At 46.2% G+C, this 17,310-nt stretch overlaps 1 protein-coding gene across 3 annotated transcripts in view; it reads left to right on the top strand.

The window, feature by feature from the left end:
* Nucleotides 1-17,310, top strand: part of Tmem164 (transmembrane protein 164) — a 149,083-nt gene that overhangs the window by 115,873 nt on the left and 15,900 nt on the right. For all 3 annotated transcript variants that reach the window (XM_029472998.2, XM_021153532.3, XM_021153531.3), the window contains one exon: nucleotides 1,200-1,278. In XM_029472998.2, coding sequence (XP_029328858.1) covers nucleotides 1,200-1,278 — 79 coding nt within the window. The remainder of the gene's footprint in view (nucleotides 1-1,199; nucleotides 1,279-17,310) is intronic.

The following is a 17,310-nucleotide window of genomic DNA, read 5'->3' as shown; positions in this document are numbered from 1 at the left end:
GCCCAGCTACCATTCTGGGAGCACTGCCAGCTCTTGGTTTCAGCTCTTGGCACAAGGTGGCCTTGGGTTCCTGGGCTTTGGGTACCCATAACTGTTTGCTCTCATTAGCACACAGTCTTGATTCTGTGCTTCAGCCGAACCGAGCAAGGAAGCACCGGGCATCTTTCCTGGAGTCTTGATGCCCGGGCTTGCCTTGGAGTCTGTGTGTACCTACCTACCTACCTACATACCTACCTACCTACCTGCCCTGTCCCTCCCTAGTATGCTAGGGGAACCCTAGCAAAATTCTTTGTTTTTTCTTCCAGAGTCAGTTAGTCTGGCACTGAGGTTTGTCTTTTTGTTTTGTTTTGGTCTTTTAAAAAAGTAATTCTTTGAGGACTTCATTCAGCGTATCTTTATCATATTCTTTCCCATCCTCTAAGCACCTCTGTTTTGAGGAAGATGCTGGATGTTGGGAGGGCAAGGAAGAACTTTTTGGTAAAACATATCAGAATTGGCCTGGCTTTCTATTAATTACTCTAAAGTAGGGTAAACCCTCCACTGACATCCAAGTATCCCGTGGGAAACCTCTGTTCTTGGAGCAATCTGGACTTGACCAGACCTAGGATTCTCTCTCTCTCTCTTTTTTTTTTTTTTCCTCACAGGGAAGATGAGTTTACTGCATCCTCCTTTGAGTGTTCTTGTCAGACGAGGAGTCCATTTGAAATTCTCTGCCATTTGCTGTCTAGGAGTGGAACTGTACCATTGCTTCTTCGAATGTATTTTGCAGAGTGTTATTATTTATTAATGATTTAATTTTTTTTTTCTGAAAGAAACACTTGAGAAAGTTCCATAGCAGCCGTGTTAGGGTAGCTTCCCTCTCTGCAGAAATCACTGAAGTCCATCGTTCACTAATGGTTTGCCTGGTGAACCTCTTGAGTACACAGCTGTTTGCAACATCCATTCAATTTTAATACGCTTTTACCAGCCGAGTGCTTTCCATGGACTGTCTCTGTAAATTACAGCTCGAGAGGTGTCAGTTGAGATGAGAAAGTATGTTCATGTTGTTATTTTTTTCCTTGAATTGTGAAGGGAGGTGACTGGATGAAGTGATGGAGTTACCCCACCTTGTGGCTCCTACAGGCTAAGGGGGGCTGGGTTCTGAACTGAGTCTAACGAGACCATTGCTCTGAAATGCCTGTCTCCTCTTATCCCCACAGCTCCCCTTTGAACTAGAGATTTACTACATCCAGCATGCTATGCTCTACGTGGTCCCTATCTACCTGCTTTGGAAAGGAGGTAAGGCCAGTAAACCAGATGCCTCTGGCATCCCCACACTCACTCAGTCTCTCTCTTTCTCCCTCTGTCTGTCTGTCTGTCTGTCTTTCTCTGGAGGAGTCACCCCCTCTTGGGTGCCTGCCAGAATCTTAAGGTGGTGCTTGGCTGAGTAGCTACAGCATGCTTAATGTCAGTCTCCAGGCACTGGGGAAGTGGGCATGAGTGTAACCAGCAAAGAACCACCCCTTTGTAAGCGAGCATGGTATCACTGACTGCCTGTCTTAAGACCCAGGTTTTGGGTTTCCGGTTCTTGGTTGGTGGTGTCCTAGGGTTTGCACAGCAGCCGGAACACTGTGCTGTTCTTATTGCTTCCGCCTCCTCCTGGGTCAGGGTGTACTTCAGAGTAGGAAAGCAGGAAGCGCTCCATCTTCTCCGGAGAGACACTTTGCATTCTTGCTTTTTATGGCTGTGGTCTCAGAACCAGAGAAGCTCCGGAAAGGGTGAGAAGGGCACAGAATAGGAGATCATGGAATTGAAGAGAGGCAGATGAAAGCATCGTCCTCCATATAAGAAATGAGTATGTCCGTCCCTGTCGCTAAGAAGGAGGTAGCACTGACCTGGCAGAGGCAGGCTGCAAAGGGAGCTGAAGCTCTGCTGCTCTCTGCTGGAGACTGAAGGCTGCTGTTCCTGTGCATTCTCTTGTATCCCGAAAGCCTCCAGAAGTGGAGGCTTTTCTTCTCTGCAGAGCCTGTCTGTCCAGGTTGCTGGGATTTTCTGGGAGACAAACCCTTTCCTCCTGCATTTCAGGCAGCCGAGTTCCATTTCTGTCACTTTAAACACTTACCTTGGGCTCACGTGACAGCTGTCGTCCCCTTGCAGTATTTAACTGGTCCTGTCAGACCAGTTTTTCCAAACTTGACTATTCCTTGAGGCTGCTTTAACCTACCACTAGGGGTCTCATGCTGCTAAGGAAAAGTCTTCTTTTCCTTACTGAGCTTCCAGAGACGTCTGACAGTCCTACGTCCAGGAGACTCTTGCCTTTTCCCAGCTCTGGCCCTGGTGGCATGGGCAGTGGTCTAATTAGTAATAGTCAAACCTAAGGATAACATGCATTCCGAATGGAACCAGGCCCTCCCCCAGCCCCATAGATAGCTATCTTATTGGTCCTTTCTTCTGAGATGGGTCCTTGGAAGTGTGGGCAAATCCACATGCTTGTTATTGAAATGATTTTGTACCTTCTTCCTTCTGGGGTGGGAGTGGGGGAGTTGAGGGGAAGACAGCCTAAATAGGGGTGATTTTCTGCAGTCTTCTGTTGGGTCAGTTTCTGTGTTCTTGGAGGCAGGTGAGCTGAGGAATTTGGATTCTGAGTCTACATGGCTACTCTCTTCCTAGTTTTTTAAAAATGATTTATTTATTTAGTTTATGTATATGAGTACCCTGTAGCTGTGCAGCTGGCTGTGAGCTGTTTGGACCTCTGCTCGCTCTGGTCAACACCGCTCACTCCGTCCCTGCTCACTCCAGCCCAAAGATTTATTTATTATTATAAGTACACTGTCGCTGTCTTCAGACATACCAGAAGAGGGCATTGGATTCTATTACAGATCATTGTGAGCCACCATGTGGTTGCTGGGATTTGAACTTAGGACATCTGGAAGAGCATTCAGTGCTCTTATCCATTGAGCCATCTCGCCAGCCCCCTCTTCCTAGTTTTAAAGATTCCTTCACTTCCACTTGAGGAGAAGCTGTAGCTCCAGCAACGGTAATCAAAATCACAGTAAACAATAGTAACAACCTTTTTGGTAAGTGCTTCTTCTGTGCAGAATATGTGTACTATGCATATTTTGTTTATGTACACTGTTAAATAGTCTTCTATTCATGGATCCTTCTATGGACAAGAAATTTAAGGCCAAGTACATTAGATACTCCGTCCATTGCTCTAAAGAACAAAGCTAGAATTCAAAGGCTAGCCAAACTCCCTTCCCTGACTAAGACTTTCTCCCACGTACAATACTGTCCAGAGGGCCAGATGTTTTTGTCTTTACCACAGCAGCCTAGAAATCCCGTCCCGTGTGTCCTTTCTTTCCTGCTTCACTTCAACAATTTATTCAGTGTGGACTCATTGAATGCCTCCTATGTGTCAGGCATTCCTAGTTGTGAATGGGGAACTGGGGAAGCCAGAGCATCGCATCGCAGCACAGCATAGTAAGTGCCACAGAGTGGACAGAGTGTGGAAACAATGCCATCTCCAAAGGTCAACTGTACATTCCTGCACCATTTCCAGGAAGATAATTGTATATCCCTAGAGGAAATGATGCTATTATCCAAGGTCCCTAACTCATGAGATGCAAAATAGGACCATTAGAAAGGGTGGCATGTTCTTTTAATGCTAATCCCGCATTGTCACATGAGCGTGGGGTGAGGATCTAGCTGACAGGACTCGAAGAATGACGTCCCTTTCACTCCAGGTCCCAGGTTAAAGCACCTAACCAACCTATAGAACTAGAAGGCCCTTTACCTTCAGTCCTGATGCTGTAGAGCTGTTTCCCTGGGCCTGTCTGGTTTTTTTCTAACTCTTGGCTGCCATCTACTGTTCATGTGGGAATTGTGAGCATGAAGAGAAAACACTGTATCTCTTCCAAAGTAAAGCTAGAGTTGCTTTGGGACCTTGGCCCTGGGCTCTATCCCTTCAGGAGGAGGCAGGAATCTGGAGAGATGAGATGCTAAGTCCCTTGTAACCCAAGAAAACAGTTTCAGGTTCCTATTCTTAAGACTCTGAGACATTTCCTGAAAGAAATGCATGGTGGTTTTAACTCAAGATAAGATTGTTATTCTGTACCAATCTCTAGGGTTCAGGAGTGCTGTTTGGCAGGAACACAAAGTCCGTGTTCCTGGAGCTGGGCTGTCTAATATTAAGTAGGAATCCCATTCCTTCCTCATTTCCACCAACCATCCCAGGCCACATGGCCATTCTTGTCCACAAAGTTCATTTCCTGCCTGGCACTTCCTTTCCTCCAAACACATTGCCTTTAGTTTCCTGAATTAAATTTCCCTTTAGTTTTTTTGGTTTGTTTTGCTGTTGTTGTTGTTCTTGTCTTTGTTTATGTCTCTGTTCTTGTTGTTAATGTTTGTGTGTTTTTCTTCATTGTATCTTGCACCCTGCAATCGTATATGCACATAGGGTGGGCTACGATATTGCATACGCTGCAGAAAGATTGAAGAATAAACGATGTAGAGAGATTGAATGGTGCTCATCAAACCACCTGGCCAGCAGCTCTTAGCAGAACCAAGACTCCTATGTTTTCCCCAAGGCTGTGCTGTGGTCCCTGCCCTGTGTGTTGCCTGGCAACTCTACTGTCCTCTCTAGTTAATTGTTTCATCTCCACTTCAGGGGAAATGTGCTTTCTCTTTTTTCAGGTTCTCCACCCCTCCCCCTCCCTTCATGCTTCTGGTTCTCCGACCTCCACCTTCTGAATGTGGACTGGGAGGCGCCTATGCAGATCACCATGCCTGGCTTCTGTAGCATCAGGACCAAATTCAGGATCTTGTCTTTACTAGGCAGCAGTCTGTCAACTGAGCTGTCTTCCCTGCCCATCTCTCCTCTACTTTTGACCACTACTGTCGCCTGATTTGTTGTTGTTGTTGTTCAGTTCCCTCACATTCTCGGAAGTGTGTGGCCTGTGGTTCTCAGTATTTCTCTTGCAGAGTCAGGCAGCATTCCGAGAAAACTTTTATTGAAGAATATGTTAGTTGCATCCCTACCTTCTCAAGGTTTGGGCCTGTTGATTGCTCTAGCTTCCAAACATCATTGTCGTTGTCCTCGTCGTCGTTGTCCTTGTCATTGTCCTCCTCCTCCTTTTTTATTGGTCATTTATGTAGTTCAGTGAAAGGGAGTTTGTGTTTCACTTAGTTGTCAGCGTGGTTACAATAATTTTTTATTGGTGCATTTGTGCAAAGTGGGGTATCTCAGTACAGCATTTACACAGACACGTATATGTGTATATGTATATGTGTATGTGTATGTGTGTATGTGTATGTGTATGTGTATGTATATGTATATGCATGTAATGGGCTCTGACTATACTTGCCCCTTCTACCACCTTTGATGACCCCTCTCCTCTTCCACTTCCCCACCTCTTCTGCATCCCTTGTACTTCAGGTTTAGTTTCCTGTCTTCTCCCACCCCTAGCTTCCTCAGTGAGAGAAAAATGTGGCATTTGTCCTTCTTATTCTCATTTCCAAGCATCCTTCTTTTTAGCTCCTGGGCCTTGTTTTTCTCTGAAATAATAAACTGCTTCATCCATTTCTTTGGACTGTGACGTCATTCTTTTCAACTTCTTCTCTTCCCAGTTAGCTTGTACCACCACGACCAGTCAGAATTTTCCTTTCTTTTTTTTTTAAAACAATGCTGTTCAATGCTCTATTCATGCTTGTTTTTTTTTAAGATTTATTTATTTATTATAAATAAGTACACTGTAACTGTCTTCAGACACTCCAGAAGAGGGCATCATACCTCGTTACAGATGGTTGTGAGGCATCATGTGGTTGCTAGGAATTGAACTCAGGACCTTTGGAATAGTAGTCAGTGCTCTTAACCACTGAGCCATCTCTCCAGCCCTGGAATATTCCTTTCACCAGCTCCCGAGAATGACATATCCCCCTATCCCCTCTAACAGGAGCACTTTCCAGTTCCTTTGTAGTGTACCCAGCCTTAGCCCAGTGAAGAAAATCAAGTGGTTCTGACGAAGGCCATTGAGGCATAGCTATTACAGCACCACTTTCTGTCTTTGTTTAAATCCTCCGCACATTGCCTCAAGTAATGCTGAGGTACAAACTTTCCCCACCTTCTTCAAGAGTCCTGCCCACTATATTCAACCTTCCTATTCTTTGTATGCTCAAAATTCTGCCTGTCCCCATGACTGCAAAGCCAGAAGTCAACATACAGGGATTCCCTTAATGCTGCTCTCCATTTCCTTCCCCTCTTTATTCACGCAGAGTCACATGCTTCTTCTGTCACATCTTTCCTACCCTCCACACCACTGGAGAACCGCCTCATTTTATCAGGTCAGAGTTTATTTGTCTGGTTTTTGAGTTTTGTTTGTTCGGGGTTTTGTTTTGGTATTTTGGGACAGGGTTTCTCTAGGTAGCCATGACTGTCCTGGAACTCTCTCTGTAGATGGAATTGGCTTCTAACTCAGAAATTCACCTGCTTCCTGGAATTAAAGGCATGAGTTACCACTGCCTGGCAACAGTGTTTCCTCCCTTCTCCCCTCCCCTCCCCTCCCCTCCCCTCCCCTCCCCTCCCCTCCCCTCCCCTCCCCTCCCCTCCCCTCCCCTCCCCTCCCCTCCCCTCCCCTCCCCTCCCCTCCCCTCCCCTCCCCTCCCCTCCCCTCCCCTCCCCTCCCCTCCCCTCCCCTCCCCTCCCCTCCCCTCCCCTCCCCTCCCCTCCCCTCCCCTCCCCTCCCCTCCCCTCCCCTCCCCTCCCCTCCCCTCCCCTCCCCTCCCCTCCCCTCCCCTCCCCTCCCCTCCCCTCCCCTCCCCTCCCCTCCCCTCCCCTCCCCTCCCCTCCCCTCCCCTCCCCTCCCCTCCCCTCCCCTCCCCTCCCCTCCCCTCCCCTCCCCTCCCCTCCCCTCCCCTCCCCTCCCCTCCCCTCCCCTCCCCTCCCCTCCCCTCCCCTCCCCTCCCCTCCCCTCCCCTCCCCTCCCCTCCCCTCCCCTCCCCTCCCCTCCCCTCCCCTCCCCTCCCCTCCCCTCCCCTCCCCTCCCCTCCCCTCCCCTCCCCTCCCCTCCCCTCCCCTCCCCTCCCCTCCCCTCCCCTCCCCTCCCCTCCCCTCCCCTCCCCTCCCCTCCCCTCCCCTCCCCTCCCCTCCCCTCCCTCCAGCAGTTTGTCAAACACTTAAGTCCTGCTCAGCTCTCTCTGTGCTTCTTTGTTCTTCTCAAACATCTAAAAACTTTTAGACTCGTCCAGTCCAAGCTCAGCACAGAATCATAAACATAGTTAAAATATTATGAGTCTTATTTGTAATTGTCTTTTGTGACTTGGTTCTCCAGCATGAATTTTGTAGAAGCCACAGTGTCAAAAGGCTAAGCATGTATAGCTTAAACTAGATTTCCAAAACTTCTCTCTTTTGGTATGATGAGGGTTTTTTTTTTTTTTTGTCTTCTTCATGTGAACATCTATTATTCTGAATGTGATATATGTCTCCCAATCTATTGAATTTTATTTATATAAACCACAAAATATGACTATTCTTAAGGCAACCTTTATAATGTTCGATAAAGCATATAGCTTTGATTTCCTGGCTATTTTTAGACACTTGCAATCTATATCTATGTCTGTATAGCACTATTAAAATTATTTACAACCAGAAATCACCTTATGAACATTGTGCACTTGCAGAAAACAGGAGTCTGTTTTGTCTGAGTCTGCTCTGTTGAGTATCTTTGCTTACAATTAGTGCAATCCGACATCTGCTCTTTTGCCAGGGTCTTCACAGAAATGTCACTGCCAAAGATCACCAACTGCATCGATCTGACCAAACATCATAATCAGCCTTTCTCTACCTCTAGCAGTGGAGATAGTGGGTGCCCTTTGAGACGTTCTGGATTTAGCCTTCTCACGTCTGCCTTTCCTCTGCCTGGTCTCCTCACTGAATATGCTTTCACAGCGTCCTTCGCAAGACCCCTTTCTGTAGTCCTCTGGATGTCTTTTTTCCGAGAGGTCTGTCTGTTCTAGGCACATTCTCCCTCGAAGAAACCATTTGGTATATTTTCATAGCTGAACTGGCCGTTGGTGTGAGGCCAGCTGCTGCCACCATCCACAGCCCTGATTTGCATACGGAGGCAAGAAAGTAACTTTTGGGAATGGTTCTCCCCTTCCACCTTTATGCGGGTTCCAGGCTTTGAGCTCAGGCTTCAAGGCCTGCCTGTGGGGGAAGCTTTTCACCTGCTGAGCCATCACGCCAGCCAGCGAGTCATGAGGCATAGGTTTTAGAAAGCTCTACCTGACTATCCCCAGCATGCCTGCTTCAGCGTGATGGTACCTTTTCATCTACCTCCCCAGTGTACTGTCTTTCATATCGTACCCAGTGACATCACAAAGTCACTCTAGGTAGAATCGAGAAAGATTCCTGCTCCCAGGATTCCACCTCCCCATCCATCTACTCTGTATTTAGTGCTTTCTTTCAGACACTCTAGTACTGGCCACTAGGGGGCGCTAATGAGCGAACTTCAGACCGTGCTGCTTCCCACTCGGCTTTTGTGAGCCTGTGCCCTGGGAGAAAAGAATCAGTTATAGGAAGGAAGGGAGCTCACGCTTGTGAGACCATGGGACAAAACAAGCTGACCTAGCCTGGGGGCTTGAGGGAGGGATGGATGGAGGGAGGAGAGAGAGAGAGACAGAGGCACACACACACACAGGGGGAGAGAGAGAGAGAGAGAGAGAGAGAGAGAGAGAGAGAGAGAGAGAGAGAGAGAGAGAGAGAGAAGAGAGATCCCCTCTGGGAAGGTAACGCTTAAATGGAGATTGGAAGGATAAGTGGGAATCTACCAGACACACAGAGCTTTAGGGGCCATGAACCCTTGTGGCTGGACAGAATGTCATATTCAATAGCATTGGGACCGTGTGACACTGGACCCAAGCCAAGTGGCAGGTGAGGTCGGGAATAAAAGGCTTTGTGAACCATTATTAGTATTGTTGTTTATTCAACATGGGAAGAGACAGTGAAAAGTTTCGAGATAAGGCTGGCTTATTTTACACGTTAATTATGTTCCTGCTTCAAGCTCCTTTATATAATTTACAAACCTTAATTTAATAGATACAATACATTTTTAAAAAGCCCCTGATATTAAAAGCCTCCTTTCTACCCCTGCACTCCACCCCTACCCTCAGTATTAGAGGTAGCCGCCACTTTGGGTTTTGGCTAGCCTTCCTCTGTTCCTTTCCTAAGTTGTCCTTCTATGTCCATGGGTTCTGTTGTAGTGTTTCGTTATGTGCATGCATGTGTGTTATAACATGCATGTGGAGGTCAGAGGACAACTTGCTGGATATGGTTCTTAACTTCTACCATATGAGGACCAACCTCATGTCCTCGGTGGGCCTTCACCCACTGACCCATCTCACCGACTCGCAGGTTTCTGTTGCTTTCTCCATCTCTGGGTTCAGTCAAACGTTATTTGAAAGTTTTTTTTTTTTTTTCAAAAATTGTCTGCACTGAACATGTACAGACTTTTTTCTCATTATTGTTCCCTAAGCAATATAGTAGAACAATGTTTAGTATAATGTTTATATAGTATTGGGTATTGTAAATTATCTGGAGATGATTTAAATTATGTGGAAGGTTTGTGTATGCTATATGCAAACACTGTTCCGTTTTGTGTAATCGTCTTGAGCACTGCTTATTTGGGTATTGATGTGGATTCCTGGAACCAAGCCCTTTGGATATCAAGGGATAACTATACAAGGAAATGATCAAAAAATTGACTTTACTCCTTACGCCAAACACTCAAAACCAGCATGTCTGCGGTTGCCTTTGGAGCTGTTGCTGTGTTTTAGCTTAGAGACTCGTTTCTGCTAGGCTACACAGTATCTTTCCCTTTGTTTTGTTTTTTTTCAAGACAGCTTAATATTCCATAATATTGATGATGGAATATAATATAATAAAAATGGCAGTACTTTCTCTATCACATAAGTAATGACAGGTATTCCTTCAAGTGTTAGCTCATTTGACCCCAACAAAACTTGTCAGGAGGCGTCCCTGGTATCTTCCATACGCTTGGGAGGAAATGGATGTCTACTCAATGGCAGGTCCATCAATTGCACTCAGGACCGTGGATTGAGCCTGTTTCCTTTTACACAGTAACATGGGGTTATAAGAGTGAACCATAATTTTTGCTGATGTGCATTTGGGTTGTTTTCACACAGATTTAGTAGACAATGCTTTTTCCACTCTTGCATTTTTGTCTGTCTGGTGGGTGAAAACCAAACCAAACCAAAGCCACAACCAAACAAAATAGTACAGTGAACTTGGAATGCAGCCGAGCACTTTAGAGACATGTTTCTTGTCTGCCTGCCTGTCTTTCCGTGCTCGAGCCAGAACCCACGACTAATGTGCGGTGTGCACTTCCCCACTAAGCCCTACTCCCAGAACCTTCTTACAGATGTGGCGGATTATATCTGCTTCCCCAGTCTTTGAACTCCATGCGTCTCCTCAGTGCTCATGTTTCTATTCTGTCTTCAGATCGGGTCGCAGTAGCTCCTTTACATGTGGATATTAGGGGTTAGCCGGTTAGCAGACATGGCCCCCAGAATTGTCTTTGAACTTTATGGTCTTATTTATGCAGATTTTTTTGTAATTTAAATGTATGTGTCTTTAATTCCTTGGCTCCTGGATTTTGAGTTGTGTTAAGAAGTCCTTTCTTCCTCCGTGGTGCTATATAAACACAGTAATCCTCCAGTATTTATCTGTGGGGGTGGGGGGGATACAGTCCAAGGCTCTCCAGGTGGGTGCCTGTAGGTAGCATCAAACCTTGTATACACTTGTGGTTTTTTTTCCTTTGATAATGCCTTAAATTAGGTTTAATAAGGGGCTAGTAATAGCTATTATTAAAATAATTTAAAACACTTCCTGCTATCTCTAGAGCCACTCCCAAGGGGTCTAGCTTTGGCAGTCATCACCTTATTCAGTGGTGGCAGTTGGCTCCCTGTGGTTTTCCATTCACCTTAACAGCCCATTCCACTAGATTCTAAAGCTACTTCTAAAGTATTTCCCTATTTAGAAACTTACAGTGGTTCTCCTTATAGCTGGTGGACCAAAAGACCCCGTGTAACCCAGCTTGTAACTATGCTCCATCCCTATTTGTTTTAGTCCCTTCCTTGCTGTGTAACTTCTTGCTGATAAGCAAATCCTTTGTGTATCGGAGCTTCCAGTTCACATCTCTGCATGTGCTTGCAGCACTGCAGCTTCTGCTCTGACTAGTCATCTCCCTGTCAGTCCTTGACCTGGACAATATTCTCTAAACTCCCCTCAGCTATGGCCTTCTCCATGGAAGAGTTCCCTCCTTCCCTCTTGCTGCACTCCTCCTGGCAGGCTGCCCTAGCAAGCATCTTTTGGCGTCTTGGTAGCCAGCAGCCCCTGGAGCCCAGGGGGTTTCCTTTTTGTTGTTGGTTTGAGTGCAGAGTGGATGAGTAAAAGCTCTGCTCAGACTGTATTCATGCACAGACACATACACCGAATAGGAGCTGCATCTTCTAAGCCAACTTTTACAGTCTATGTGCGGCACATTTTTTTTTCCTTTTTCCTTTGACTTATAGAATCTTGATCTCATTTAATCTCCACACATACGACTTATGAGAATCTAAACCGCCTGGGGCCAACAACCTTGAAAGAAAAGAAAAGTATAATCATCCGCATTAACTGTAAGGAAAGTGAGGTGTTTCAGTCAGTTATTGAATATCAACAACAAACTACAGTTTCTACAGTAGTCAAGTGTATTTTCCCTTAATGTAAAATCACTGATCTCCTCGTATATTACTGTTGCTGCAGGTAGCTCAAAAATACATTCGTATTTATCAGTGCCTCAACTTTGACATTCATATTTGCTAGTCAAGAATATTTCAATAATTAGATTTTAATATGATTGGTTTCTTTTGTAACTCTCAAAGTCTTTTGCTTAAAATTTTATTCAAGCCTGTGGATATAGCTCAATTGATAGGGCTTGATCTACCAATATATGAAGCCTTGGCTTCTATCGTCAGTGCCATAAAAACCAGATGTGGTAGCACAAGTTTGTAATCCTGGCACTTGGGGTGGTGGAGGCAGAAGGATAAGGATTTCAGGGTCATCTATGGGCACATAATGAGTTTCCTTCTAGCTCTGCCTAGACTTCTCTCTCTCTCTCTCTCTCTCTCTCTCTCTCTCTCTGTTTGTGTGTGTGTATAATTTGTCTTTCGACTTTGTGGTTTTGAGCATGCAAAATTTCTTTGTAATTTACATTTATCTGCCTTTAATTCATTGGTTCCTGGATTTTGGGTTGTGTTAAGAAGTCTTTTCCTACTCCATAGTCATCTATAAACATGTAGCAATCCTCCCTTATTTATCTGTGGGGACACACACATACACACATACACACACACTCATTCTGAGAGGGAGGACTAGTTATGCCAGTTGCTACGGGCCCATAGGAGCTAGTGCTTTGAGGTCTCTTTGTCTTGGTCACTTGCAAGCTAGGGTAGTACTAGGACCTACCTTCTTGATTGTCATGAGCATGACAAGTCCTTACCACCCCCCCACCCCCACCCCTGTGCATACAGTGGTTTCTCCTTACTATAGCAATTATTATTCACCACTAATTCTCTTGCCTCTCATGAATTTATATTTGTGACTGTGGGCTCCGGGGATGGGGATTATGCCTTGATCAATTCTAAAGCCACAAACCCCTGCAGGGACAGATTGCATGATTAGCTGTGGATTTAGCAGCTTTTGCTCCCTTCTTTGAGATGCTGATTTCTCCCCAGGGCCAGATGCTCCTCTCGCCTTGCTCTCTAGCTCCTGTTGAACTTGCTGCTTGGGCCCCTCTGCTTTGCCCATCTTGGAGGCTAGTTTCCTGTGGACAGGCAGTGAAATCTGAGAGCACTTCAAAGGAATATGGCCCGCATCAAATTTCTTCTTTTCAGAGCCCTTCTAACTTGTTCTCCTTCCTTGTCCCCCCCATTGCCCTCCACTTCAGCCCCCTCCATTGCTTCGTGTTCCCCACTGACCAGTTCAGAAGTTCTGACTTCCAGCTCCTCTACAGTGCTAGCCCCTTTTGGCCCTTCCTCCCCACCTCCATCCTCCAGCCTAGTGGAGTTTCTCATCCTCTAACATGGGGGCTGCTTCGTTCTCTCACTTGCACCTGGCTTCTCCCATACCCTTCCTGTCAACCACTGTGTCTGCTCACCAGATCATCAGAGCAAGCAGCTCTGATCGGAGATTGGCCACTGCGTGTAACTCTCACGTCGGATTCTGTCCATGCCTATTCCTTCACATCACATGAAAGCTCACTTACAATCTGACCTTGCATGGCTCCATCTTCTTTCCCATTACTCAGACTCTGATCCATTACTTAGTCCTTTGAAAGCAACTGATGTGCTGTTCTCCACCCACCCACCCTCCTTGCTTGCTACACACACACACACACACACACACATTCCCCTATAACCCTATGGACTCCAGGCTCCCCCCACCCCCTTTTTAATTTAGCTTTATAATTTAGCCTTTTGTTCCAGAGATGTCTCGCCCTGAGGCGACTGGAAAGCACACTTACCTTTAAGTGCCTTTTTACTGTGTGCTTTGGCGGTAGCCATCGCCCCAGCGAGGGGATATCTGTGTTTCACCATCAGGTGGCAGCAGTCACACATTTTTAATCTCAGGAGCTATGACAAGTTTGGCTATTTGTTTTAAATCACTAAATGAATAATAAACATGGATTAAGTTAATAATTTTTTTATACTTGAGATGCTGTGGGAGCAAGAGTGACAGTGACGTCAACGAGTCTTCTAGGATTTGGGCCTAGGTGACAGGGCCACTAACAGAGAAGGCATATTTTTAGGAAGTGACTTTTACTTTTTTCTGAGTGCTGTAACAAAAATACCATTCTGGAGGCAGGGAAGCCCAAGATCCAGGTATTAGCAATCTGGTGAGGGCCCGTTTCTTCATGGGTACCGCTGTCTACATCCACACATCCATGCATGTGCCACAGATGAACAGGTCCCTTTTGACCCATTTTATAAGTGTGCTGATCTCATTTATAAGGACCCTACCCTGGAATGCCCCACCTTCTCAAACCATCACATTTGCAGCGAGGTTTCAACATGAATTTAGGGGATACATGTTCAATCTGTAGCAGAAAGGACATGGCTGAGCTTCAGTACTTCCTTCTAACCTATTCAGGCTGAGTTGTCTAGAAGACAGCAGGAAAGAAAGTTCTAGAACTGTTCAGGGAATTCTGGGAAGGGGTTGACTTCAGTGCCGTTGCTATAGAAGTAGTAGTAGCAGCTTTGTAATGGATGAGGTGTTCCAGGGAAGCTAGGTAGCTGGGGGAGAGGTGGGAGGGGAACCAGGGCGCGGAACCCTTGGGATAAAGCAACCCCGAGAAGGTGGACAAAGAAGAAAATGCTGTCGGGAGATTGTGGGAAGGGTTGGAGCAACAGGAAGAGGTGTCCCTTCACAGCACTTCCGTTTTCCTCTCCTCGGCTCTCCTTTTCCTCCCTTCCTCCAGTTGTCTCCTCTCCCCACGACTGGTTCCGTTCAAACCCCACAACAAGGACAGTAGTGTGAGAGTGTTGATGGTATTGAGAAGCAGGAGTCGGTGAAGTGCGAGGTTATGACACTTGCTGAGATGGTGCATTGGAAATGATAGTGACAAGAGGACTAGGCATCGAAGGGAAGAGGAGTCTAGGTTTTTTGAGCACCGCCCATAAAATTGTTTTGTGTGTGTGTTCACGTGTACATGAGTGAGCAGGCGCATACATACAATGGATGTGTGTACAGGCCAGAGGTCAGGCTCTAGTGTTGTTCTTTCGGTGCCATCCACTTTGTTTTTTGAGAAAGGGTCCCTCTTCTTTAGAGTTCCCTAAGCCACTTAAGGAGAGGAGGGATTTGCTGGAAACATCTCATTGAGGACTGAGTGTTCCAAGGTCTCTCATTCTTCTCATATTGTCCAGCTGTGGGTCTCTGTATTTGTTCCCATCTGCCGCAGGTGGACGCTTCTCTGATGATGGCTGAGCAAGGCACTGACCTCTGAGTATAGCAGAATGTCTCTAGGAATCCTCTTATTGCTATATTCCTTTAGCAGAACAGTAAACACCTGTTTTGTTTTGTTTTGTTTTGTTTTGTTGCATAAGGGTTTATAAGGCCATCTTAACAACTGAGCTATCTCAGAACTCTTTCGAAAATGATTTCTGTTTTATTATTTTGTATACATGATATTATTTTATTATTTTTGTGTATATAGGTGTTTTGCATGCCAAGTACCTGTGGAGTCCAGAAGAGGGCACTGGATCCTCTGTTACTAGAATTACAGGCAGATGGGTGCTGGAAACCTGGGTCCCCTGGAAGAACAGCCAGAGAATGGAAGGTGGTTCTAGCTACAGCAGGTCCTGTCTTCCTTCCTGTCCTGTCAGAGGCACTGAGAAGGTACTGAGTAGAGAGAAGGTATACAGGTCTGTTTGTCCAAAGGCTGTCTATACTGATATGTGCACGATAGAGGCGCATGCTGCACACTGGGTAGTTAGATGGCCTGTTTTCAAGTTTTGTTTCTATTCCATGGCAGCTGTGTGAGCAGTCAAGTTCCTTAACTTCTCTGTACTCCCCAGGGCCAGATGCTCCTGTTGCCTGGCTCTCCAGCTCCTGTTGAACTTGCTGCTTTGCCCATCTCAGAGGCTAGTTTCCTGTGGACAGGCCGTGCAATCTGGGAGCACTTCAAAGGAATATGACCCACATCAAATTCCTTCTTTTCAGAGTTCTTTGCAAAAGAACACTAGCCGTCTTCCGTTGCAGGGTTGTAATGAACAGTACATGCATCATTGTGTAGAGTGTTTTCAATAGTGCATAGGCAGTGGTGGGTTAGTTGTTCGGTATTATGGGGATGGCTTCTGCTTGTCAGTGTACAAAGGCCCTGCCTATTAACCCAATACAGTTGAGTGTCCATGGTTTCTTCCGCTCCCACCTTTAGCATGGGATGCCTTGAGAATTACCGACTGTAATTCTGTAAGGAGAGGGATGAAAAGTCCCTCTGCCCACTAGGCCAAACTTAAGGGCTGGTGCCAGAGGCTAAGATCAAAAGGCTCCAAGCTGGGCTGAACAGAAGGGAGGTTGGGAGAGAGCAGAGGAACAAGTAGGTATTGTGAGTGTGTGTGTGTGTGTGTGTGTGTTCATGTGTGTGTGTGCATTAAGGGCAACAAGGGGGTTGGTAGTTTATAAGGAGGTTTAGGAGCCCATACACTGTAAGAATGAGGACATGAAAGCTGAACCCTTTGGAGGTTGTGGTCAGATTTTCCTCTCGGAGGTGGAGCCCGCAAGTGTGATGACAGATGGCAGGCTGTGAGAAACAAGGTCCAGCAGACCTGTGGAGGGTCAAGATGCCACAAAGTGAGAGCTCTGGAAGAGGCACCCACACGGATGTTGAAATCCCCCCTGAATGCTGTTAGGAAAGAGGACAGTGTGAAAAGGAGGGCTGCTATCTAGGGTGAAGTTCATGGTGACCCTGAGGAGAGCAGTGGTGACGTGCGACCTGCAAGAGTGGGATCTTGAAAGGCACGGGCACTCTATTGCCTCTGCCAAGTGCTAGGTGTCTGGTCTGTTAACTATGTCTGTGACTTGGTTGCCACTGGCCAACACAGTCTGCTTCCTGGTACATCAAATTAGCTGCAGACCCCTCCATATACTGCCAGTGCTCATCAGCGCTTTGAAATTAGGGTAATTTGCCAGATTTGCTGATAAACCTTGCAGCATGCATTTATAAAGAAACATACCTAGGTTACAAAACAATAGAGATATCTTGATAATTTCTTTTAACTCTGATACCTTTTACAATTCTTCGCTCCTTATTCTATGTTTTTCAAACATAAATGTAGAAAACAAGAGGTGTCTTTTCTAAATACCCTGGTTGCTGGCCCCTCTTTGCCTGGTCTCCAGGCTGCAGGAAATCCCTCTTGTATACACTAGAGGGCGCTCTAGCTTCAGAATTATCAAACAGGGTCTTTCTGTTGTTTTCAGGTGTTAACAATTCAGCAGCCCTTGGGTACATTTCTGGAGACTGGGGTTTAAGAATCCTGGTGTCCTGTAATCTGGAAAAGCTACTTCCCCATTGGCTTCCAGTTTCCAGTTTCGGTATCAACCTGAGAATTGAGGCATAGCCCCTCTGCTGGGTGGTTTCCAGGACCCACTAGAACCAAAGCTCTTTGTTTGCCTCGACATTGACCCTAAGGTCATTCACCTCAGCGACCCATCCTGGCTGGCAAAGGTTAAGGTTCTGGGAAAGGTCTTAGCATTAGGCTTCTTGACTCTGTGTTTTTGGT

The sequence above is a fragment of the Mus caroli genome, unplaced genomic scaffold (assembly GCF_978045245.1).
Source record: "Mus caroli unplaced genomic scaffold, Mus_caroli_1 scaffold_5, whole genome shotgun sequence".
NCBI lineage: Eukaryota > Metazoa > Chordata > Mammalia > Rodentia > Muridae > Mus > Mus caroli.
Note: the sequence above shows the minus strand (reverse complement) of the source record. Positions and strands in the feature narration are given on the sequence as shown.